General features: G+C 41.9%; 2 protein-coding genes across 6 annotated transcripts in view; both read left to right on the top strand.

The window, feature by feature from the left end:
- DCUN1D2 (defective in cullin neddylation 1 domain containing 2) overlaps positions 1 to 11947 on the top strand; it is a 57903-nt gene extending 45956 nt beyond the window's left edge. For 3 of the 4 annotated variants that reach the window (XM_007063832.4, XM_043535999.1, XM_043536008.1), the window contains exons 6-7: positions 1439 to 1535; positions 2664 to 11947. In XM_007063832.4, coding sequence (XP_007063894.2) covers positions 1439 to 1535; positions 2664 to 2743 — 177 coding nt within the window. In that variant the 3' untranslated portion in view covers positions 2744 to 11947. Of the gene's footprint in view, positions 1 to 1438; positions 1536 to 2663 lie in introns of those variants that run through there. The other variant, XR_006287460.1, reaches the window with a different exon arrangement.
- A 4941-nt stretch (positions 11948 to 16888) lies between these two features.
- ADPRHL1 (ADP-ribosylhydrolase like 1) overlaps positions 16889 to 24693 on the top strand; it is a 51237-nt gene continuing 43432 nt past the window's right edge. Inside the window, exon 1 of one of the 2 annotated variants that reach the window (XM_037897222.2) lies at positions 16889 to 19115. In XM_037897222.2, the coding sequence (XP_037753150.1) occupies positions 18902 to 19115 (214 nt within the window). In that variant the 5' untranslated portion in view covers positions 16889 to 18901. The remainder of the gene's footprint in view (positions 19116 to 24693) is intronic. The other variant, XM_007063833.3, reaches the window with a different exon arrangement.

Here is a 24693-nt window from a genome sequence, read left to right as displayed (position 1 = left end):
TCCTCCCCCTTTGGCCTCTTGCAACCTGCAAAGGAATCTTTTGCTCCACACTCACACTTCAACCCCTCCCAAAATCCTTTCCCATGCATATGTGTATATAGGCGCTAGCGCTTACCCGGGGGAGCAATTTTACTGTGCCTGGGACAGGGCCTGCTCCCCTAGGGGGACACGGCAGGTCTTTTGGGGGTGGGGGACACACGGCGGATCCAGGCCAGCCCCCGAAGGGGCAGGGAAGGAGCGCCACCCAGTCCCTCCCTGCCCCCAGCTCTGTTCCACTCCTGCCCCCAACCGTGGCCCCATCTCCAGCCTCGGTGCAGCTTTGCGCCTGGCTGTGGGCCTGGCGGCGGCTCTGCTCCCACCCCAGCCTTAGCCCCTGGCCACGGCTCCATTCCCGCCTGGGGCTGAGGCTGGGGCCAGAAGCGGGGCCAGGAGCTGAGCGGCGGTTCGGTCCCTGGCCCCACTCTTGGCCCCCTTACCCATGTCTGCTTCGTCTCTCCCCCCACTCCCCCAGCCATGCCCGGCTCCGGGGGCGGAGGCAGCATGGCCCTCAAAAATTTGGGGACTGCTGGCTTAAATCTTGAGGTGCTCTGACCTGTGAGTCCCAGTGCAAAACCCGAAGAATACTCTTGTTTTTAAAACATATTTGTTATAGATATTTCGCTGCTGCTGCTGCTACTCCACTAAAAGCTGTGTGAGGCAGTGGAAAGGGGTAGTATTTTTTGAAATGCTTATGATCTAATAGGGACTCACATACATACGGAAGCACCAGAGGTTTGTTTTGGTTCCATTATAGCACCTCCCTAGTTTTTTTTTGGTGGTATATCTAGCCTGCTGCCCACCCGTGACTGGGTTTCTCCCATTTGCCATTGACTGTTTTCATCCACAATCTCCTGGCCTCTCTCCAGCAACCTTATGCCTGTCTCAGCCTGTACCCTCTGTACCCACCCACCCACACACCAGTTTTTTGATTCCTCATGCCATCTGGTGATTATTTTTCCCCTGCTGGGCAGAAGTGGAGCTGATCTTGCAGCTTTCCAAATTGGGGAGGAAGTTAGGAAATACAGTCTGATCCCCTGCTGAAGCAACCAGAATTGCAAATGGGGAGTAGGGATCTGGACTTTGGCTGGTTGCATGTCTGAGTGCTTGATCCTAACAGTCACCGTTCTTAAAATAATAATAATAATTAATTGATGTGAGTGGATCAGGAGAAATAAATCAGTACTATTAAATGTGCTCTATACAGTTACCTTTTTTAGAAATATTTTATTTAGTAGTTTTCTTAGAAAGCTTTCAGTGTTAATAAGGAGGATTCTACAAGATGGTGTTAGTATATAACAATGTAAGGTTTTTTTTTTTGTGAAATCTGAATTTAAAGTAACTGCAGAATTTGAAAATAACTTGTATCTTAAACAATATAATTTGTTTCCATATTACATAGGAACACCATAAAAGATCAATCCCAAAAGATACTTGGAATCTTCTGTTAGACTTTGGAAATATGATTGCAGATGATATGTCAAACTATGATGAGGAAGGTAATTAATATGAATTTTAATATTTTTAAAAATTGGATTTAGCAAAATTGAAATAATGCTGTGAATAAACGCCAAAACACAATTTATACCCAATGTTTAAAATGTCTACTATCGGGAGCAGAGCTACAAATATACTAGATCATATTTGCTGCCGAGAATGTTGCCTGTAAGTAGGCTGAACAGGATCTTGCTTTAATATGCAGATGCAGGTAAGCAGTCCTGGACTGCACTGGTACAGTACGTGCCATCTAACATGTTATGTTACAGGAGCCAAAATAATACTGTGTATTTTCATACAAAAATATTTATTAGCTTTAAATTAAGCTAATTTAATTAAGCTAAACTGGGGGGGAGGGATAGCTCAGTGGTTTGAGCATTGGCCTGCTAAACCCAGGGTTGTGAGTTCAATCCTTGAGGGGGCTGTTTAGGGATCTGGGGCAAAAATTGGGGATTGGTCCTGCTTTGAGCAGGGGGTTGGACTAGATGACTTCCTGAGGTCCCTTCCAACCCTGATGTTCTATGATTCTAAGGCTACTAAACTTAGAAAAATATCTACACAAAACTAGCTTTTTAATAGCATATAGAAGTCTGGAAGTGAAAATTAAGTTTATGAAAATATTCATTAGTTCATAATCGATGTAAGTGTCTAATAATAAAAACTAAACATTATCTCCTCTAGTAAAAAAATATTAAGGACAAATATCTTTCTGCATTTTGATATTCTCACGAACATATGTTATGCTGTAGTCCCAAATCTACAAACACATACACATGTTGAGTATCTTTATGCATGTGAATAGTTCCCATTATATGAATGTCTCTAATAGGAGTACCATAATCTTGCTTTCAACTCAAGTTTATTATAAACATCTCATAATATGAATTATGATACAACTTGCAAATAGTTTTCGCTATGAAGTACAGCTCAGAGAGAACATGCTTTAATGTTTTCTTTTATTAGTTAGGCACGTTTTCTTTGTGAAAGATTGCCCATGCCATCACCTTGTTATATCCAGTCCAATGACTAAGATATAGGTCATGCTGTGAAGTTGATATCCCTTGTGTTTAAAAGCTAAATAGATTTATTTTAAGTTTTATGACTTTTTACATTGTTTGACTTCTCTTTAGGAGCATGGCCTGTTCTCATAGATGATTTTGTGGAATATGCACGACCAGTAGTCACAGGAGTAAAGCGTAAAACCTCCTAACCACAGACACTTCCAAATGGACTAAGTTTGCAGTCTGAACTCTATCAGGTAATGAAGACCTTTTCTCCAATAACTGCACACCGTCACTGGTTTTAATAGTCGTGGCAAGATGCCACTGACAAAACTTGAAATTGCGCCTTTCTGCCTAAAGAAAATGATGGCTGACTCATGGACACAGCAAGAAGAAACTCAAGATAGCCCAGGCTGTTCATAGGATATTGGCTTCAATTATTGTGCTGGTTGTATCATATAGGATGTAGATTTTGCATGATTTTATACTTTGGAGAAGTTTAACTAGAAGCCATTTTAAAGTTTTGACAGCACGGCATGCCATTCAGTTCATGATCCAAGATGAACACCAGCAGTTACATAATTAAAACTGTATTATATTGTACTTATATTAAAAGCAGTATTTGTGGTATATAAATTAAATCCCTAAATAAAACTTATGTAGTATGGTGTATTTTTATACAAGTCAGCTCTGTGTAAGTATCTGCCCTAATATAAACTTGTAACAAAACACTTACTGACACTTTTTTCTTGGTGCCAGGATTCTAGATTTATATTTTTACGCTCTCAAAAATGTACAGACCATGACTGTTTTTTTCCCCTTGTAAGAGCAACTTCTTCATCACAGTGTTCACCTGATGTGTGTGTGGTTATGTTAGCTATCAATAGCATTGCTGCACAAGGACTGCTCTACATTGTTTTGACTCCAAGAATGGTTTGAATATGATTATTTACACTGTTGATTGATTAGTCTTTTTTAAATAGACCCTAAAACAACCAAAGACACATTTTTATAATTCATAATTGATAGATAAACATAATTCAGTTTTTCTTCATCTTTACATTTTCCATTTACTTTTTTGTAAATAATGAATTGGTGGGATTTGAGGATTTTAGTAGCCTTCAATTTACCGTAAAATAGCTAGGTTCCATTTAAATGCAATATTCTGTGCATGCAGTTCCAGATATCTCAACCCCAAAAAGGAAGGGGGAAAATAAACACACACAACCACACTATGGACAGTATATCTTAACTCCCCTTCTCAAAAACCTTTGGCAGGGGGGTGATTTTTTTTCTCTACATTATGAAGCCTCTTGCTTCTTGTTCTAAATATTCTGTAAAACAAATAATAGTTCTTCTTTGAATAGTGTCTCGGTGGGTGCTCCACTTCAGGTGCGAATGTGCCTTAAACCCTTGATCAGAGATTTTCCATTAGCCGTGTTCGTTTGGCCCACACAAGCATCCTAAATATCTTTAAACCTCACACCAAGGCTACATAGGGTTGTGCAGGCAATCCACCCTCAGTTCGTTCTCAGTTCCTCCTTGGCCTGAGCTAGACCCCTAATGCGTCTGCCTGGAGCGTGCCTTGGCTAACTTCTTGTTTATAGTTTAGTGTTAGCATTAAATAGTTGTTAGTAGATAAGTAGCTTGAGGATTAACTTTGTGCCTCTCCCTCCCTCTGGGAAGCCTTTCTCTCCTGGCATGGTGTACTTAGCTCTACAGGATTCAAACATCTCCCAGTCAGCGGCAGCCACTCTTAAGTCCACCGCTTGGGAGAGTCGCATGTCTACTAGAAGGAGACTTCTGCCTGGCCCTTAAATCCAGGGTAAGGAAGAACCAGGAGATCAAGTTGAGGCTGCTGCTGATGGAGCACTCCCTTCGACCTGCTTTAGAGAGTCATGTCAGGATATCCCTGCTTTGGACATCTGTCTCCAAACAGATCCAGTGCCCCTTTGACCTCAGCACAGATCTCCTCTAGTAAGGGGAAGACTTGTGAGGCCACAGTGAAGTCTCCCAAGAAGAGGAGCACTGGCTCCCATCATAAGGAGACTGCTCTCAAAAGATCTTGGTCCCCCACTAAGTCCATGGTATCAGAAGCCTCAACCTCTTTGCTTCATACCATAGAGGTGAAAGACTCCTCCAATACCAGTGAGTCCAAATAGTCCCAGAGTTCTGACAGAGCCCTGGTACTGACTATAGGGGACAAGGAGGACAAGGATAAGCACTTCTCCAGCCTATTACCACGGAGCATGGCTTTATCGTTGGCACCTCCCTAGTTGGGACAACCCAATATCACACAACCAAAGTGTGTGACACCACCGGTACCTACTTTGGTATGCTCAAAATCTATAGTACTGTCTGCTTCAATTGCCAAGCACGCTACCATGGCGGTACCGATCCTTCGCTTGGTACCACAGGAATTCAGATACTCAAATGACTTATCAATGGCTGATGGACCAGAATCTCTACTGCTCATGGGTACTAAATGCTTCTTGGTATCAAGAGCCCAGTCTCTGGACTACCATCGCTCTCTGGTACTGCTGGACTCTCCACCCTTTTCCACTTGTGCTCCCCCATTGGAGGATACCCAAGGAGGAGGAAGACTTCCTTCAGTCTCATCCAGGGTTCTCTTGCACATCCACAGAGAAATCTGTTATTTGACTCCCATAGGGAAGATCCTCAGGCTTGACACCAAGGATGGTGGGTCCAACCCTGGATGCCACTTTCTCTCCCATTTGGTTCCTCCCAATGGCCATACTGGGATCCCTGGGCTGAGTACTGATAGCAACTTGTCAGATAACCAGTTCTGACACATTGGAAGGTTAGAGATGTTCAATCCTCTACTCCCCAACCAGGTCCCCAATACAAGGAAACGTTTGAAGAACAGAAGTCTAGGGCAGATGAAGAAGCCACCCCTCACTCCTATCTCTTTATCATCTCCAGATGTGGCAGTTATACCTCCACCACCATCGATGGTTGATGATTTCCTGCAATTTCAGGACCTTATAAAGTGAGTAGCCAGTACTCTTCAAATACCACTCAAAGAGGTCAAGGATTTGCAACACAAATTGCTTGACCTTTTGCAATCTGCAACACTCACTAGACTTGCACTACTCATTAATGAGGCGTTCCTGGACTGAGCAAAGACAGTTTGGCAAACATCTTGTAACATTCCACTAACTTGAAAACAGGTGGATAAAAGGATTCTGAATTTTTATTCTCACATCATTCACGTAATTCTCTGGTGGTGGATGTGGTGAATGAGTTGGGTAAGCAACACTACTCTGTCTACCCCATATGACAAGGGCCAAAAGCATTTAGACCTCTTTGGATGGAAGTCCTATTCTTCCTCAACTCTGCAGTTTCAGATCGCAAACTATCAGGCGGTCATGGCCAAATAATAATTTCACAAACTGATACATTTACAGTCTTTTTATTGATTTTCCACAGGAACAGAGGAAACAATTTCATGCCATTATTGCCGAGGGTCTGTTATTAGCTAGAACTTCTCAAGCGTTCTTGGATGCCACATACACCAATGCCAGCTCCATCTGTGTGGTAGTAGTTATGCGCAGGGTGCAATGGCTCCAACTCTCAGGGTTTCCGAGAGAGGTTCAGAACACTGTTGAATGCCTCCCCTTTGATGGTTGAAAGCCGTTTGCAGAAACCACAGATGAGTCTCTTCACACATTGACAGACTCCATGGCCGTTTTAAGATCTCTGGATGCACCAAACCCCCCATAAAGAGGCATATGTTCCAGAGAAAAAAAGCGGCTCCTCCTTCTTCCAAAAGTTCCAAATCATCATTGAAACAACAATTTTGACCAGTTGGTCAAGGGTTTGAATCCTCCCACACCTCTGATTCAGCAGCTTGTAACCCTTTGCCCATCTCTCCCCTTTTGAAGACTGCTTTTCCCTTTCCAGCATGCTTGGAGGTGGATCACTACAGCCAAGTGGGTCATAAAGGTCATAACATCAGGCTACCCTGTCCATTTTTTATCCATCCCTCCCTCTCTCTCTCAAGCCTTTACTGAAGCAAGAAATAGATTCTCTTTCAGTTAAGAGCAATAGAGCCAGTCCCAGCTCCTCACAGGGGTAGGGGATTCTATTTGAGATATTTCCTTGTGCCAAAGAAGGATGGAGGTTGGAGACCAGATTTTGGATCTTAGGCTATTAAACAAATTTGTAAAGTCTCATAAATTCAGGATGGCGACTCTGACTCTGATATAATCCGTATATCAGAGGCAGCCGAGAGGTGTCTTGTAGGTCCAGGGCTGAAAACCAACTTCCATATAGTGACACACCCTTTTAACAGAAAATATCTACGTTCTACTGTAGCCCAGGAACGTTTTCAATACAGAATACTTCCCTCTGGCCTTTCCTTGATCCTACGGGTGTTCTCAAAGGTCCTTGCGGTAGTGGCTGTTTATCTTCGTCAAGAAGCGATTTTAGTTTTCCCATACCTCAACAACTGGCTGCTCAAGGGTCAGTCTTACCAAGTAGTGCTGTCATCTGCTCAGACATCACTCTCTCTTTTCCAGGAATTGGGTCTTCAGCTCAATGTAAGAAAATCCACACTGATCCCTGTACAGAGAATACAGTTCATACAGTGTATTTGAATTCAATGGCAGCCATAGCATACCTTCCCATGGAAAGATTCTTAACTTTATTCCATCTAATCAGGACCATTGAAGGGAGACTTTAATCCTCAGAAAGAAACTGTCTACAGCTTCTGGGTCATATGGCAGCTTGCGCCTTCATGACCAATCATGCAAGACTATGACTGCTGCTCCCAGGGCTGGCTCAGAACAATCTGTTCACAAATCAGACACAGTTTGGACAAGCAGGTCACAGTCCCTCTCCATGTAAAGAAGTCCCTAGACTGGTGAAAAGATCAACTCAACGTTGATGTAGGCACTCCTGTTGTTCACCCAACTCCAACAATAATTGTGACAACAGATACGTCTTTGCTGGAATGGGGAGCTCACCTCAGTGCCATCACAGCTCAGGGCAGAGGGAAACCAGTCTCCACATCAACCTGTTGGAACTCAGGGCAATCAGGAATGCTTGTCTTCATTTCCTACCCGTCATCAGGGCAAATGCATTAAGATCATGACAGACAATTTGGCCTGCCTGTTCTATGTCAACAAACAAGGGGGAGAGCAAGATCCCACTCCTTGTGCACTGAAGCAATAAAGCTGTGGAACTGTCGTACAGCCCATCAGATCCAAATTTCAACCGTTTACCTCCCTGGAGTTCAGTACACCACAGCTAATGCCCACAGCAGGTGTTTCTCCAAACGCTCCACCGTATATTCCAGAATTGGGAACTACCAGGTGTGGACCTCTTCGCTGCCATCAGGAACAAGAAGTATTGTCTGTTTTTTCTCAAGAAGGTGTCTAAGCTATCAGTCTCTGGGAGACACCTTTCTCCTATCTTGCACGAAGAGTCTATTCTATGCATTTCCTCCAGCACTGCGAATACGGAGACTAATGAACAGGATCAGACATGATACGGTCAGCATTATGCTTATAGTACCGACCAGGCCGAGACAAACTTGGTATCCTTACCTGTTTCAGCTGTACATCCACACAGCAACCAAACTTCGTATCATTCCTCATCTCCTCTCCCCAGACAAGGGTCATTTACTTCATCCCAACTTACGGATCCTCCATCTCAGGGCATGGTTCCTTAATGGTTCGTATGATTAGAATCTACCTGTTCTGTGGAACTACAATAAATGTTACTGAATAGTAGAAAGCAGTCAACCCAAATTATTAACCTGCAGAAGTGGAATAGAGTCAGCCATTGGTGTCGGTGCCACCGACTCGTGTCTGAATCCTTGTTGCTTTCAGCTATTCTGGACTACCTGTTGGACTTAAGTTTGATTTCTTTATCAGTTAGCTTAATTTAAGGTTTATTTGGCTGCAATATCAGCTTTTCATCCTCCAGTAGAAGGATTTTCTGTATTTGCTCACCCTGTGTCTTTAGATTTATTAAGGTTTTGGGAAAACTCTTCCCCAAGTTAGGGACCCCACTCCAACTGGGAACTTCAACTTTGTACTTAGATGTCTCTCAAGACCTCCATTCAAACCAAGGACAATCTGCTCTTTGCTTCACTTATCCAGGGAGGACTGCCTGTTTAGTAGCTATTATGTTGGCGCGTGTGGTCAGAGAAATTGGGGCCTTGATGGCAGACCCTCCTTCCCACTTTATGGAGTTATTCAAGGACAAGGTCTCTTTACGTCCACACCATAAGTTCTTACCTAAGGTACTATCAGAATTTCATCTTAACCAGTCCAGTTATCTTCTGGCTTTTTCCAAAACCACAAAAGTCTCAACAGAAGAGTTCTTTTCATACCTTAGAGATTAGGATGACAATGCCCTTCTATCTAGACAGGACCAATCAATTTCAGAAGTCATCTAGACTGTTTGTTTCCATTGTGGTCCAAGACTTCTGCCAAGAGATTGTCAAGGTGGATCTCCGTGTGTATTGTCACTTGTTATGGTGCAGCTGGTGCTCAAATCCTCCCTCCCCCCCGCAGGTGACCACACATTCTACCAGATCACAACATCCAGGGCATAACTCAAAAACATTCCAGTATCTTCAGTACATACGTTTAGTACATACAACACAAAGTCTTGTTCCATGCCTCCAGTTCAGGAGCAGCACTTGGTACTGTGGTCCTGTCTTCAGTTCTGGACTCAATTCTGAAGCTCCCTGCTCCAGGTGACTCCCAAATAGTATCTCCACAAGAAGCGCAGCACCCATAGGGACACTACTCGAAGAAGAAGAGGTTACTCACCCTGTGCAGTAACTGTGGTTCTCTGAAATGTGTGTTGCTCTGTGTGCTCCACTACCTGCCCTCCTTCCCCTCTGCTTCAGACTGTTCTCTGTGCAACATTTGGATGGAGAAGGAACTGAGGGAGGTTCATTCACACAGCCCTACATAGCCTCAGTGCGAGGTGCAAGGATACATAAGACACATTCATAGGCCAAATGGACCCTGATAATGGAAAATGTCGGATCCAGGGCTCAAGAGGAGCATGAGCACCTGAAATGGAGCACCCATCGGGATGCATGTCTCAAAGAAGCATAGTTACTCCACAGGGTGACTAACATCTTCTTATGGTGTAAATCCATGCAATATCACTGACTTCAGTGGAGTTGCATCTGTTTATACCAAGTCTGAATCTGGTCAATCATGTCTGTTTTCCCATGATCTGTACCTTTCCGCAGGTGACCGCTGTGGTTTAGCACAAGGGATTAATCTTGTCTTTCTCAACAGTGTCTTCCTATCCATAAGCACAAAAAGTGCAGATGATAGAGAGGTTTCATTGGAAAGTATTCAACATATTACTTTAACATACAGGGCTCTTGTAAACACTACCTCATCCTGCTGAGTATGTCGTCATCATTGTAAAAGTTTTTGTTAAAGCAAAGAGCTGTTAGTTACTTACAACTATGATTGATCTTTCCTTTAGTCAGAGCTGAATTGTCACAAGACTCTTAAAGGCATTAGCTAATCTTCTGAGCTATGTAATTTATTGATTGATTGATCTTTAGATCATATTCTATATCAATAATGTAAACATTTCATAACCTGTTGTACCATTTTGCTTCATCAGTCATGAAGATCTGCAGGACTCATCGTATTTAAAAAAAAACTCTTAACATTTTGACTTATTAATAAGTACTTGACTTCTAATATGTCAAGACAACCTCCAATAATAAAGCATCTCTCCATAAATATCATGTTGACAAGGGAAATATTACCGCCATTCTTTCTTCCACTTGTATGAATTTAAATTGTGCATGCTGGTAAAAAGTGGGGATGGGAATCTGTATTTGTCTGAATCCTGAAATGTCCTGTAGTAAGTTCCATAGCAGAAGTGTTCTAACTAAACCATTGGCATTTTTTTTATTGTTCTTAATCTAGTTTTACCCGTCTTGAGCATTTGTAAACACATCTTGCTTGACAGTTTATCCACTAGATGTCAGTGTCTCTGTCCTTAGACAACTTTCTCCTATCTGTATGGGCAATTAGTATATAATATTTATAGTAACTAAGAAATAAAACTATTTTACTTTAACTAACCTCTGAAGCCTCTGCTTAGAAATACATTTGTATGCATAATTTAAATTATTCAACAGAAATCAAATGCAGCTAAAGCAAGAAAAGCAAAAAGGATTGCATTGTTTTTACAGAACCAAATAGGTGAATAGTCTGTAGCCATTAGATATGAAATGTTTAACACTTTCCAATATCCTCAACTATATTTATCCAACCAAATGCAATAGCATAGTCCTTTATCAAACAATGTTGACCTGAAATATAGTTATGTACATTACAAACTAAGCATGAATTGCGTTAATCTATAGTTCTATTATAGGCAACTGGGTAGCTTCCATTACAGCAGAGCTTGTGAAACATTTGGTCATGCTGAACACTTGCTAGAATCAGTCTAACTGACACCCCTTCCTCTTTTTTTAAATTCATGTACTATATAAAATTCATTTGTATTAAGGGAAAACATTTTAAAAATATAGAGGTTATCATTCAGCTGAGTCTTGCAACCAGGTTGAGCTTGTCTGCTTTTGCCCTTCTGACTCTGAGAGGAAGGGCGTGCTCAGTGCTCCAGAGGATCTATAGTTTCCCTGGAGACACGCACCTTTATCCACCCACTTTTAAGCCTTACTTCTATTAGGGCTCTTTCTGGAAAACAGATTCCATGTAAGGAAGACTGGACAGGAGTTCCACAGTGCAGTTTGTGAAATTAGCTGGCCAGCAGGCACTTCATTATTGCTTAGGTGGAGTACCCCACTTCCTTGTTGCTACTGGTCTTCTGCACCTCTGAGGCTGTGTCTGGAATTTAGCCTAGATCCTCTTACATAATAGCACAGAACAATACCTCTTGGCTGTTAAGCCAGAGACATATTAAATATAAATATCTTGCTTTCACATAATTACTTTACTTTACCGGTTGCTTTTGTCCTTTGTTCAAACTTATTCAAAGGGGACTAGCTATGATTTGGCATTTAGGTAAACCGGTATATTGATAACATCTAAGCTGACCTGTTTATAACAGAAAAATTATACAAAAAGCTGTCATCAGGTTGTTCACTGCGTACAATATTAGTGCCTAGACACACTGTGTATTTTTTTTAAAGTTGGTGCCAATTTGTTTGGTTTGACTTGTTAGAATATGTTAAATTAATCATGGAGTTTGTACTTGATAGTTCTAAATCAATGTGATTTATCATGTGTCATGTTAAGGAGAACAAGCCTGCAGGCATTCACTCATGCAATGCACCTCATGAGAGTCTTGCTGCTAAGTAAGCTGTACATCTGTAAATTTTGTGATAATGGAAAAAGAATAAATAGACTTTCAATATAATGCATCAAAAACAATAAATTGTTTGGTGTTTGGTTTTCGTCTCTCTTCTCGTTTGGAAATCTTGTGGTTTTACAGTTCAGCGTATTTGTTAGGTCCTTGCATTCTTATTCAGTCATTCAGCAGATTACAAAGATCTAACAAAAATGAGGTTTTTAGTATTTAAGCTTAAAAGAAAATTGTCCATTTTGCTTAGCTGGGCAGTCTCATATTTCAAAAAGTTTAGAAATCCTTCTTGCGCTGTTTAACTGCAGTGATGGAATCATTAAGGTACAATGTAGTTGACCAAACATCTGTCTCAGGTCCAGGCTGCAAACTCCAAAATAAACTTCCTAGCATCAACTCCTTCCGCCTCAATTCTCTACCCGCTCATAGATCTTGATTTCCAATGGCATTCTTTCCAGCACACCACCTATACTCCTTAGGGAGCAGTTCAAGGCCCCTATCTCTTTTTATTGATCTCACATACATCTAGCCTTAAATCATGTGGACATGTTATGCTACGGTTTTTAATAATTGATATGAAAGTCCACTAATGAGAGGTGGCAGACACCTTGCTTTTTTAAAGAAGTTATGTAACTTATGACAATGGGAATATGGAGCTCCATGGTTTTAATAAGTAAACCAGGTAGTTTTTCTTTGTCACTGAAGCAGTCTTGGAGCAAGGTAAAAAATGTAATCAGGTGCCTGTAGCATCAAAGTTAGGGTGGACACTCTATTAAAGCTGGTGCTAAGGCAACACTAGAATACTAGGGAGATGGGTCTGGTATAGAAATCTGACTAGAATAATGCAGTAGCACGTGCTGCCCCTTTGCCATGGGAGCCCTTCTTGCTCATAGTGAAATGAGGAGGGTGTGAGGAGAAAACCAAGATGCTCTTTGTTTTTTAAATAGGAAGACTATTGAAGGAGTGAGAACAGTGGATGTCTCAGGAACAGTACAAGATCCTCCTGAGAGGAGGGGAATAAGACACTGATGTGTGGACCCCTTCCCCAGCTGCTACTTGCACCTTCTCTGTAAATATGTAAGAGTGATTCCATACTCCATCCATGCTTCCACTTGTTTCACCTCTAGCACCATGGTGGGAAAAGACTCTCCCTTAAAAGTGACCTGCACAAAGCTTTTAAAATCAGATAAGGTGTGTGGGAGGGAGTCACTCAACACAGAGCCTGCTCACCAGCCCCCTCTTACGGTTCACTGCCCCCACCTCATGTTGTTCACCCTTTGCAGTTTGCTGCCTCCCCTGCCCCTTCATTTTGTATTGTTCCCATTTGCAGTTTGCTGCCTTCCTTCCCCCTTCACTCCTGCACGGTTCCCCCTTGTGGTTTGCCCTTCTCCTCCCCCCACCCATGGTTTTTTTCCCCTTTGCAGTTTGCTGCCCCCTCCCTGACTTGTATGATTTCCCCCCTTCCCCTACCCTGCAGTACTCTATCCCCCTGTTTTGTAGGCCCTCCTTCCCTTTCTTTTCCTTCCTTCCCCCCATCTTGGGTGGTCCCCCTTGTGATTCCTTCCCCCCTGTGATTTGTTGCCTGCCTCTGAGTCCTGTAGCTGCTGCACCCGGCCCACCTCCCCTTGCTGTTTGCCTGCCTCGCCCAATCCCACTTGTCCTGTGCATCCACTTGTACCCACGTGTGTGTTCTCCCCTCCCCCCCCCCGGCACTTTGATTCTCACTCAGTGCATTCTCCTCATTTATATACACCCCCAAACTCCCAGTGCAGCTGGAGAAGCCAATTTTCCTTGCCATGCACACTGCTGCATTCCCCTCTCCCCTTCATTTGCATGATTAACTCCTCCATTTTGTGTTTGTGTCCTCCAGCTCCCATGTGGCTTCGTGTGGGGGAGTGGTTAGCAGCCTTCCCCTTCACCTCGTCCCTTTATTATTGACATCCTCTTCCCCCCTGTTCCCTCCCCCCAGATGTTCCTATCACTTGCCCTCAATGGCAGATGCTCCAGAGGCTTCATCTTTGGGGGGAAGACTGAGGGAGGGGGATTCCCAGCCACTGTCATTATCCCACCTCAGCTTTTTCCCCATCCGCTCCCATGGCCACCCCCATCATGTCTTCTGGCAGCAGAAGGCACAGTCAGGGACTTCATTGTCAAAATCACTATCAGTGGAACCCCCTCAGTCAGCAAGCAGGAGCAGGGCAGGAAAAGGGGAAGAAATTCCCCTCCTCTTTTGCTGCTGGGTCTGACTATAACATGGTGAAAATGGGCATTTTGGTTGGTGAGGGGAGTCTTTATTCCTCTCAAGCCCTTACAGGCCTAAGGGTGTTTCTCACTTCCGTCCTGCCCTTCTGCCCCAATGCTGCTCATCTGCTTCCCTTTGTGTCCCTGGGGAAACCATCAGCCATCTCCTATGGGGCTTCAGGGGCCCCACACACATTCAGGTGCTCGCATTCCACTGGAAGTTACCATCTAGCTGCTGGAGATGGCATATGGCAGGGGGAGCTTGGAAGGGTCCTTTGTGGTGCTCTCTCAGGGCCTTTCGTCATATCCATTATTCACTGGGGAGGCTGCAGGGTGGATAAAAATCAATGATTTTTTTTTTATCAGATTTTTTTTTATTTAAATAGGATTTTTTGATAGAATGCTTTTTGAGGAAAAGATTATAGCTCAAAGATATCTTATCATGGAATAGGGATTATAAATTATAATTCTATAGTATAAGACAATATTTTCTTATAATATTTAAGAAAAGTTTTGTAAATGAATTCCAATAGTTCATGGATTAGGGACCCAATCGTATAGTATTCCAGGGGCTTCTGTATAGATTATTTAGGTTAATCTTTCTATCTATCCAATGGGACTCAGTGCTCAGTCTAGAAGATACCATCAGAGATGCTTAGTTTTGCAGTTCTCAGACTGTGGATTTGAGTCTCCAGAGATAACATGTTTGTTTAACAGCAAAAATGTGTTTAAATAATATATAGAGGTGAGAAATAACAGACCTCAACCCTATTGTCCCTCTGCAAATTTGTGTACACAGAGTCAATCCCTTACCTCTCTCTAAAAGTGCAAAGTTTCAAAAAGTTCAATGAATAGAAGATTGTTGGGGGCAAGGACAAGGAGAAGAAGTCTGGAGATAAATGTGAGAAGGGAGGGACAAGCAGTAGAAACAAAAGTGAAACTGTTTGAGCAGCATATTCCAGAAGTCTTGAGGACTTTCTGAGTGTATCCTTCATTGATTTGAGATCTACCATACCATTCTCTCAATAGAAGGGAAAACCTATAATGGCAGCAGGCTGTAAAAGAGACCCAGTTTGGGAATATTTTAATGAAGTTCCTCTACCTGTGGGTAAGACAGGCATGCGTGCAAAATGCGAATGGTATAACAAAGAAATGCAAGGCCTGGTTGCCCAAATGAAACAACATCATAAGAAATGTTCCTTCTCAGGAGGAAGTTGCATTGAAGATGGTGAAAGGAACATGTCTGAACATGCAGGATCTTCAGCTTGGTAAACTTTTTTATTTTGTACTTTTTTCTTAAGGACTGTCTGTCTCCCTTCTGAATTATTCTTGAATTGTCATGTTTGAGCAAAAAATAGTTTGTTACTCTATGGTACTATAATTTTAGATGCAATTGTGATAAAAAATAAATAGCTGAAATAGGCAGATCTTCCTTTTACAATTTCATCTTTAAAGTAGTTCTGAGTGTCAGTGAATGCAATGAGTAATACTAAAGGAGTAGTATGGTAATAATAATTAAATAACTGCATTGACTTGTTTTGTTTAGGAGAATCCATCCTTGACGTACAGGATTCTGAAGACTATCCACCTTCAAGATCACCATCATTTTCTCTAATTTCAGAGTTATCTGCCAATGATAGTGTTTCAGTCACATCATGTATGTCACATAGCCATAGTATATCACCTGTAGCAAAAAGAAAAAAAAATCCCCATCATCCAGAAACAACCACAGATAAGTTTTGTGATAAGAACTAGCAGATTACCAAAAGAGATGATTGATGAAAAAATTGCCCGGTTTGTTTATGGAATAAACTCTCCCTTCCATATGATTGGGAACCCACACTTCATTAACATGGTTCAGTCATTAAGACCAGGATACAGTCCTCCCAACAGCGCAGATTGCTGGATAAAGTGTATGAAAGAGAAAGGCAAATTGCTGGATAAAGTGTATGAAAGAGAAATTGAGCAGTGTGCAAAAGGTCTAGAGCAGGAATGGCCAATCTGAGCCTGAGAAGGAGCCAAAATTTATCAATTGGGGGGAGGGATAGCTCAGTGGTTTGAGCATTGGCCTGCTAAACCCAGGGTTGTGAGTTCAATCCTTGAGGGGGCCATTTGGGATCTGGGGCAAAAATTGGGGATTGGTCCTGCTTGGAGCAGGGGATTGGACTAGATGACCTCCTGAGGTCCCTTCCAACCCTGATATTCTATGATTCTATGAATGTCCATTTCCAAACAGCCACAGTAATATGTCAGCAGCATCACCCGCTCCTAGAGCCTCCCACCCACTGGCAGCCCAACGGATCAGTGCCTCCCTGTCATTCCCCGCACCTCCCAATCAGCTGTTCCGTGGCATGCAGGAGGCTCTGGGGGTGGGGGATGAGCGAGGGCACAGCAGGGTCGGGGGGGGAAGGGGTGGAGTGGGGGCAGGCCTGTGGCAGAGCCAGGGGTTGAGCAGTGAGCACCCCCTGGCACGTTGGAAAGTTGGCGCCTGTAGCTCCAGCCGTGGAGTCGGTGCCTATACAAGGAGCCACGTATTAACTTCTGAAGAGCTGCATGTGGCTCCAGAGCCGCAGGTTGGCCACCCCTGGTCTACAGGGTAAAATTGTTTACCTGAGTCTTGATGGGTGGAGCAATGTCCACAATGATCCCATTGTATGTGCTTCTGTGACAACAGAAGAAGGGAATGTCTTCCTTACAGAAACAATTGATACATCAGGAAATGCATACACAGCAAAATACTTACAAGAAGTAGTAGTAAAAGTTTTAACAAACTGAAAAAAATCCAAATGTCTAGTACGCAGCTTGATCACAGACAATGCTGCAAATGTATCCAAGATGAGAAGAAATTATTTAGAAGAGAGTGAAGAGAGTCCCAAGGTAATAACATACAGTCAGTGCTGAGGTGGAGCTTACCTTGGTGGCTGATGGGGAGGATGCCTTCTTGGCGGTGTTGGGGAGGGCCTTGGGGCCATCTGAGGCCATGAGTCTGACCTCTCTAGCCCCAGGGGAAGACAACTGTCTGCCAGCAGGCCTTGATCTAGGTGCCAAGTCCCTTGCAGTGCCCCCTTCTCCTTCTTCTCTATCATGGCACCTCAGACCAGTGTCACCCTGTCCCTTTAACCCCTGTATCTGGTATGGTGCTGCCAACCCCTCAGTGGCATGGCTGTCAGGGTCCCCAATCCTACTCCCACAGCTGACCCTCCCCCATTGCTGCCACCTCTGGGGTTTCCATCCTCCCTTCCTTGAGGGTTGACCCTCAATAGATGGTATTTGTGTTCCCTCTGCCCACTCCACCAGGAGCTGCTGTGCTCCCTCCGCTGCTCAGTATTGTCAGGGGACAAGATGGGCCCTCTGAGCTGGGTGGTGCTGTGCTGGGGATCAGTCACTATTAAGGGAGGGGTAGCTGTGCCAGAGGGCCACAGGGACATTGACAGAGGCCAGCTGGATGACAAGCAGGGGTCCCTGGGCTTCTTTGAGTCTGTGGACCTCTTGACTGCTGTCATGCTGTGGGATGGGACTCAGTGTTGTGTTTTTTCATTGCAGTGTAGACAGAGTGGACAGGGATAGTTGTGCTCAGGTGCAAGGTATTGGGTACAAAGGCTGGAGTCTCCCTCCCCAGATTATGCCACAGAAGGGCTGGTCATATATATATAGCCACAGAGTGAACCAAACACTGAGTACAAGAGTGTTTTTCAAAATATAAGATTATCCATCAAGTTGGACATTTTCTGGATAAACAATTTTCCTAGGCCCCCATGATCATCACTTAATATTCATTCCAAAACATATGATGTTAATCTCCTGTCACAGCTAAAATGCAGCCTGTGGACATACTGGTATGAAAAATACATTCCTTTCTAGAGAGGAGAATACTAGTAGGTGTGGTATAAGTCATTTTGCTTGCTTTTATCCAAGGACCCAGTCCACGGTGTGGTATAAATTATTATTTTACTTGATTTTATCCAAGGACACAATGAATTAGTTAATCATTCCTACCGTAAAGGGGAAGAGCAAAAAAGTGTGTATGTGTGTGTGTGTGTGTGTGTGTGGTGTTTTGTTTTTTTTAATGGATCAGGCAGCTTAATTTGGAGCCAGTGTTTTCTGGGTCACCTGTCTAAATTCAGTAACAAACCCAGCTGTGCCTCCAGATAATAAAACTTTGCCATTGGATATAGTTAGAAATGTGAAAGTGCTACTGAATTTTATTTTCTTTCTACATAATTTGCCAACCTTGAATCTATTGCATTTGGGGAGGGGCTCTGTACATCCGTTTGTAACAGCAGACTGTGCTTCTGTTTCTTAATCAGTTCCACAAAGAGAAACTAATTCTAAAATATTACAGAACCAAAGAAAAACATGTTCATTTACAAGCCGTTAAAAAAAATTAACACCCCACCGCACATTTGTTTATCTGGGTGTAGAGTTACTTAAAGTGGATAGTCAAAGTATTTCTGGCTTGCTTTATGCTGCATTGCAGGAATGATTTTGATCTTTGCATTTCACTTCTTGCATGTTGTACACACATGTTTTTACAATTAACTAACCCCCTGTAAAATATACTTGGATTAAGAAATATTTTCTCTTCATTGGATTTGGGACAAGAGGTGGCACCTGCAAAGCCAGAAAAGGCAAGCCTTGCCTTATACAGCGAGATCTGTGCAGTGACACAATGGCTAATATAAAGTGTCAGTTGAGCTCAGCTGAAGGCAAAGGAACAAAGAAAGATCCAGACTCAGTGGCTGTTTTAGACAAAAGGAAAGTGAGAAGTGTCAAAGTCCCTTGTGATGGAGAAATTTAAGGCTGCTGTCTTGCTGGCAGGGGTAGGGGATGCTCTTGGTTATCGAAATTTCACCCGAGAAAACAGTGCTTTAGGTGCAAAGATCCAAGAGGAACTAAAGGAAATTGGAGGACTTGGGAACCTGGTGCTGTCTGGAGACAAATGGCCAGTGAGTGACAATACCCTCATGCACATGGCTACAGCAGAGGCTGTCATCACAGGTAAGTAATGGCTGACTAGCGAACCTAGATTGGGAAGGAACAAAGCTGTGGAGTTGCTAGCTTTCTTAAAATAGGCACTAAATGATATGGGAGCAGTGAGCTTGGGAGAACCTATTCAGAGTCTAAAGACACAGCTTTACTGAATAACAACTATAAGCCCACAACTTGTCTCCCAGGGGAAAGTAATGTTCTGACAGCCACAAAAAATAACAAGGTTTGATTTCTTAGGTTTAGAGTGTTTCCCTATATTTTTTCTAAGGTTTAAAGCTAATAAAAATTAAATACTAATACAGTGGGGCACTTGGTACCTATCAAAGTGAAAAGTTGGTTAAATAAGTATTTTCTGTGCCCTAAGCTTCAGGGAACAGTACTGCCCTCTGGGAATAAACCTATTTAAAAGAATGATGCTCTTGTGCAGAAAAAAATGCATATAGACTAATCATTAATACAGTACATCATGATGTCACTGGGCCACCTTAAATTCATTAAGGAGTAACCTGGTTAGAAAAATGTGTATCTTTGATCTACAGAGAGCCATTTTAAATTACTGTATTTTCACCTAAAATATATTACAACAGTCACTGCTATTTATATGCATCCTTCTCTAAAATCACACAAGTTTGAACAAGTACTTCTGCATTTTCTTAAGGTATTAATTTTCTTCTATAGGAAGCAATGGTTTTTATGTCTACTCTCTGCCCATTGAGCTGAAGTTTTTAAGATTAGCAAGCCCTTGTCATCAAAAACTCACCATTAAGCACATAGTAACAGTGTTTAGCGAGATCTCTTTATTCAAACTGAAGCAAATATTTATACCGCTCTTAAAATTAGTCTGTTTCCCTTAACATTAAGTAATAATATATAATAATATAATAACATATAAGTAAATATTAGCATGTATAGATACATGTATGTATCATCTAAGTTAATGCAATTTCACTTGTGCTCATATTTCATGTTTTATCTGCCTGCTGCTGAACTGTTCTAAATTTAGTGTCCATAGATCAGTTGAAGAGAATGTTGGATACTTCATGTTTGGCTACTGGCTAACCAATGGTTTGAGGGATAGCTAATACACTAAAGATAAGGACAAGATGTCAGTCTAACATATTTCTGAATATGGTCAATGATTAAATGCACATCACGTTTCCTGCTTCTTAAGCTCTATAAAAGTATAAAGGATATCTGCTAGGCCAGACAAGTCCTGCTTGTAATCCTGTTCATTATGCTGTAGTGTAATAGTAAATTTTATTATTAAAATACAACAGAAGCACAGCTATTCCTAAAAAACAACAACAAATCACCACAAACACAGTATAACGTCCCCAAGATAATTCCCAGACCAGATCTTTTAGAAAAACATCCAATCTTGGTTTAAAATTTGGCAGTGATGGAAAATCCACCTCAATGTTGGGTAAATTGTTCTAAGGGTTAATCACCCTCACGGTTAAAAATGTATGCCTTATTTCCAGTCTGAATTTGTCTATCTTTAACTTCCAGCATTGGATGGTGTCATATCTTCCTCTGCTAGACTGAAGAGCCCATTATCAAATATTTATTCCCCATGTAGGTACTTTTAGACTGTAATTAAGTCACTCCTTAACCGTCTCTTTGTTAAGCTACTTAGATTGAGCTCCTTGAGTCTATCACTATAAAATATACTTTCTAATCATTTAACCATTCTGATGGCTCTTCTGCAAACTCTCTCCAATTTAATCAACATTCTTCTTGAATTGTGAACACTAGAACTGGAAGCAATATTCCAGCATTTGTTGCACGAGTGCCAAATACAGAGGTAAAATTAACCTCTCTACTCCTACTCAATATTCCCCTGTTTATGCTTCCAAGGATTGTATTAACCTTTTTGGCCACGTCGCACTGGGAGCTCATGTTCAGCTGATTATCCATCATGACCCCCAAATCTTTTTCAGTCACTGCTTCCCATGCAAGTATGGCCTACATTTTTTGTTCCTAAATGGCCAATTAGAACGGTCAAGGCACAAAATGAGATGAAACTAGCTAGGGACATAAAGGGTAAAAAAAAATCTACAAATACATTAGCAAGAGGAAGACCAAGGAGACGGTAGGCCTATTACTCAAAGGGAAATACAACAATAGAAAATGCAGCAACGACCGAGATGTTAAATGCCTTTTTTGTTTCAGTTTTCACCAAAAAGGTTAACAGTGGTCGGATTACTAACACAGCGAACTTCAGTGTAAATGGGGTAGGATCTGAGACTAAAATAGGAAAAGAACAACTTAAGAACTAGACAAATTAGGACTTAAGGACTTAAGAACTAGCCTTCAGGCTGGCAGGGCCTGACTAAATACATCCTAGAATACTTAAGGAACTGGCTGAAGAGATCTCTGAGCCATCAGCGATTATCTTTGTGAACTCATGGAGGACAGGATCGGTACCCAAGAACTGGACAGGACAAATATAATACCTATATATAAAAAGGGGAATAAGGACAACACAAGGAATTATTCACCAGTCAGCTTAACCTCAGTACCTTGAAAGATAATGGAGTAAATAATCAAACAATCAGTTTGTAAGCACCCAGAAAATAGTAAGGTGAAAAGTAAAAGTCAACATGGATTTGTCAAGAACAAATCATGTCAAACCAACCTTGTATCCTTCTTTGACAGGGGATAGGGGGACTTGTGGATAGGGGGAAGTAATAAATGTGATATATCTCAACTTTAGCAAGGCTTTTGGTACTGTCTCACATGGTCTTCTCATAAGAAAACTAGAGAAACACAGCCTAGACGAACCTACTATAAGGTGGGTGAACAACTGGTTGGAAAACCTATTCAGAGAATAGTTATCGGTAGTTTTCAATCAAAGTGGAAGAGAAGTGAGATCCCACAGGGACCTGTCCTGGGTCTGGTTCTGTTCAATATCTTTGTAAATGATTTGGATAATGGCATGGAGAGTACACTTATAAAGTCTGTGGATTATACCAAGTTGGGAGGGATTGCAAGCACTTTGGAGGAAGGAATTAGAATTCAAAATGATCTTGACAAACTGGAGGAATGGTCTGAAATAAACAGGATAAAATTCAATTTGGACAAATGCAAAGATTTAAAGTTAAGAAGGAGTAATTAATTGCACAAGTACAAAATGAGAAATCACTGCCTAGGAAGAAGTACTGCAGAAAAGGATCTAGGGGTTATAGTGGCTCACAAACTAAATATGAATCAACAATGTAATACTGTTGCAAAAAAAGCAAACATAATTCTGGGATGTATTAGCAGGAATGTTGGAAGTAAAACAGAAGTCTTTCTTCCACTCTGCTCAGCACTGATAAAGCCTGGATTGTAGTACTGTATCCAGTTCTGGGCACCACACTTTGGGAAAGATGTGGACAAACTGGAGAAAGTCGAAAATAGAGCAACAAAAATTATTAAAGGTCTAGAAACCATGATGATGAGGAAAGATTGAAAAAATTGCATTTGTTTAGCATGGAGAAGAATAGACTGAGGGGCAACATGATAACAGTCCTTAAGTAAGTAATAGGTTGTTATAAAGAGGAGGGTGATAAACTGTTCTCCTTTGTTCACTTGAGGACAGGACAAGAGGCAATGGGCTCAAATTGCAGCATGGAAGATTTAGTTTAGACATTAGGAAAAACTTCCCGTCAGGGTGATTAAGCAATGGAATACATTTCCTAGGGAAAGCGGCAAAGAGTCCTCTGGCACCTTATGGTCTAACAGACGTATTGGAGCATAAGCTTTCATGGGTGAATACTCACTTCGTCACATGCATCCGATGAAGTGGGTATTCACCCACGAAAGCTTATGCTCCAATACATCTGTTAGTCTATAAGGTGCCACAGGACTCTTAGTCTGGATCTGTAAAAGCAGCAAACACAGCTACCCTTCTGATAATTTCCTAGGGAGCTTGTGGAATCTCCATCACTGGAGGTTTTTAAGAACAGGTTAGATAAATATCTGTCTAGGATGGCTTAGAGAGATGATACTTAGTCCTGTCTCAGTGCAGGAGATGATCACATGACCTACTGAGGTCCCTTCCAGACCTACAGTCTATTATATGTATATAGCTACATGTAATTTTATTAAAATACATATTGTGTGCCTACACCCAGCTTATGAAGCAACCCAGATTGCTCTGTATCAGTGAGCTGTCCTCTTCCTTACTTACCACTCCCCCAATTTTTGTGTCATCTGCAAATTTTATCAGTGATGATTTTATGTTTTCTTCTAGGTCATTGACAAAAATGTTAAAAAGCGTAGGCCAAGAACCAATCCCTGTGGGACCCCACTAGAAACACCCGTTCAATGACAACTTCCCATTTACAATTACATTTTGAGACCTATCAGTTAGCCAGCTTTTAATCCATTTAATATGTGCCATGTTAATTGTCTATCATTCTAGTTTTTTAACCACAATGTCGCGTGGTACCAGGTCAAATGCCTTACAGAAGTCTAAGTATGTGACATTAACACTATTACCTTTATCAACCAAACTTGTAATCTCATCCAAAAACATACTGAGTTAGTTTGACAGGATCTATTTCCTATAAAGCCATATTGCTTGGCTTTAATTACATTACCCTCCTTTAATTTATTGATTAATTGAGGTTCATATCATCCACTCAACTCATTTGCCCAGGATCAATGTCCGACTGTGTTTATCCTGCACTTTGAATGCCGTACACACTGCCTGGAGAAACTATAACAAAATGCGTGACTGGACTACTGAGACAGCTGCAGATTGGAGACGGGAATTTTAGTGAAGACTCTTCAGCCCATAGCCACATGCCTGGGAAGAACACAAGCATAATGAATGAACTTTTATCCTATGACCTGAAGAAAAACAGAACTAGAGCAGTCCATAACACCATGGTGGGCTGAAAGCAAATAAAAGATATTGGACCCGATTCTCATTTCAGAGTTGTGTCAAAGTGTTGAAATCAATGGAGTAAAACTCAAGTAAATGGAATCAGGTCTATTGGGCCTATTCAGCTACTACTTGTACCTGTGACTTTGTGAAGCTGCTGCTAAATGGATCGTTTTCTCTCATTTGAAGCTTAAGGAGCAGCATTGTCAGCATCTGAAGGCTCCTGCCTTCCTCATCCAAGATGGTGGCCTTGATGCAGACTGAGGAGCATAAGGCTGTATGTACATAGAAGGGGGAAACTTTATCAGAGATTTGGAAGACCCCTGATCCCAAAAAAGTAAAAACGGGGAAAAAAATCCTATTAGCTGTATTGGTTAATAACACACATAGTGATCCTTTGTTGCAGCTGCAAGAACATTTCATTATTTCCTCTTCTTTCACCTCCCTTTTGTGTATGTGTTTTGTTATTAGTAGCATCCAGAGGTTCCAACTGGGAGTCTGCCCCATTCCTCTAAGCACTCTATAAACACAAGAGCAGACATGCTCTGTGTTGTGAAAACCTTACAATGGAAGGACCTGTCAGCTTCTCAGTGCTGGTGGTCTTTTGTTCCCACACAGACACACTGAAGTTAGGGTCTCCCATGTTAGTCAGTTGGCAGGATAGGGCCTAGAGTTTGTAGTGTGATTCTAAAAGCTGAAAGATTTGCATCAAAT

The sequence above is a fragment of the Chelonia mydas genome, chromosome 1 (genome assembly GCF_015237465.2).
Source record: "Chelonia mydas isolate rCheMyd1 chromosome 1, rCheMyd1.pri.v2, whole genome shotgun sequence".
Classification (NCBI taxonomy): domain Eukaryota; kingdom Metazoa; phylum Chordata; order Testudines; family Cheloniidae; genus Chelonia; species Chelonia mydas.
This window is presented reverse-complemented; position numbering and strand designations above follow the sequence as displayed.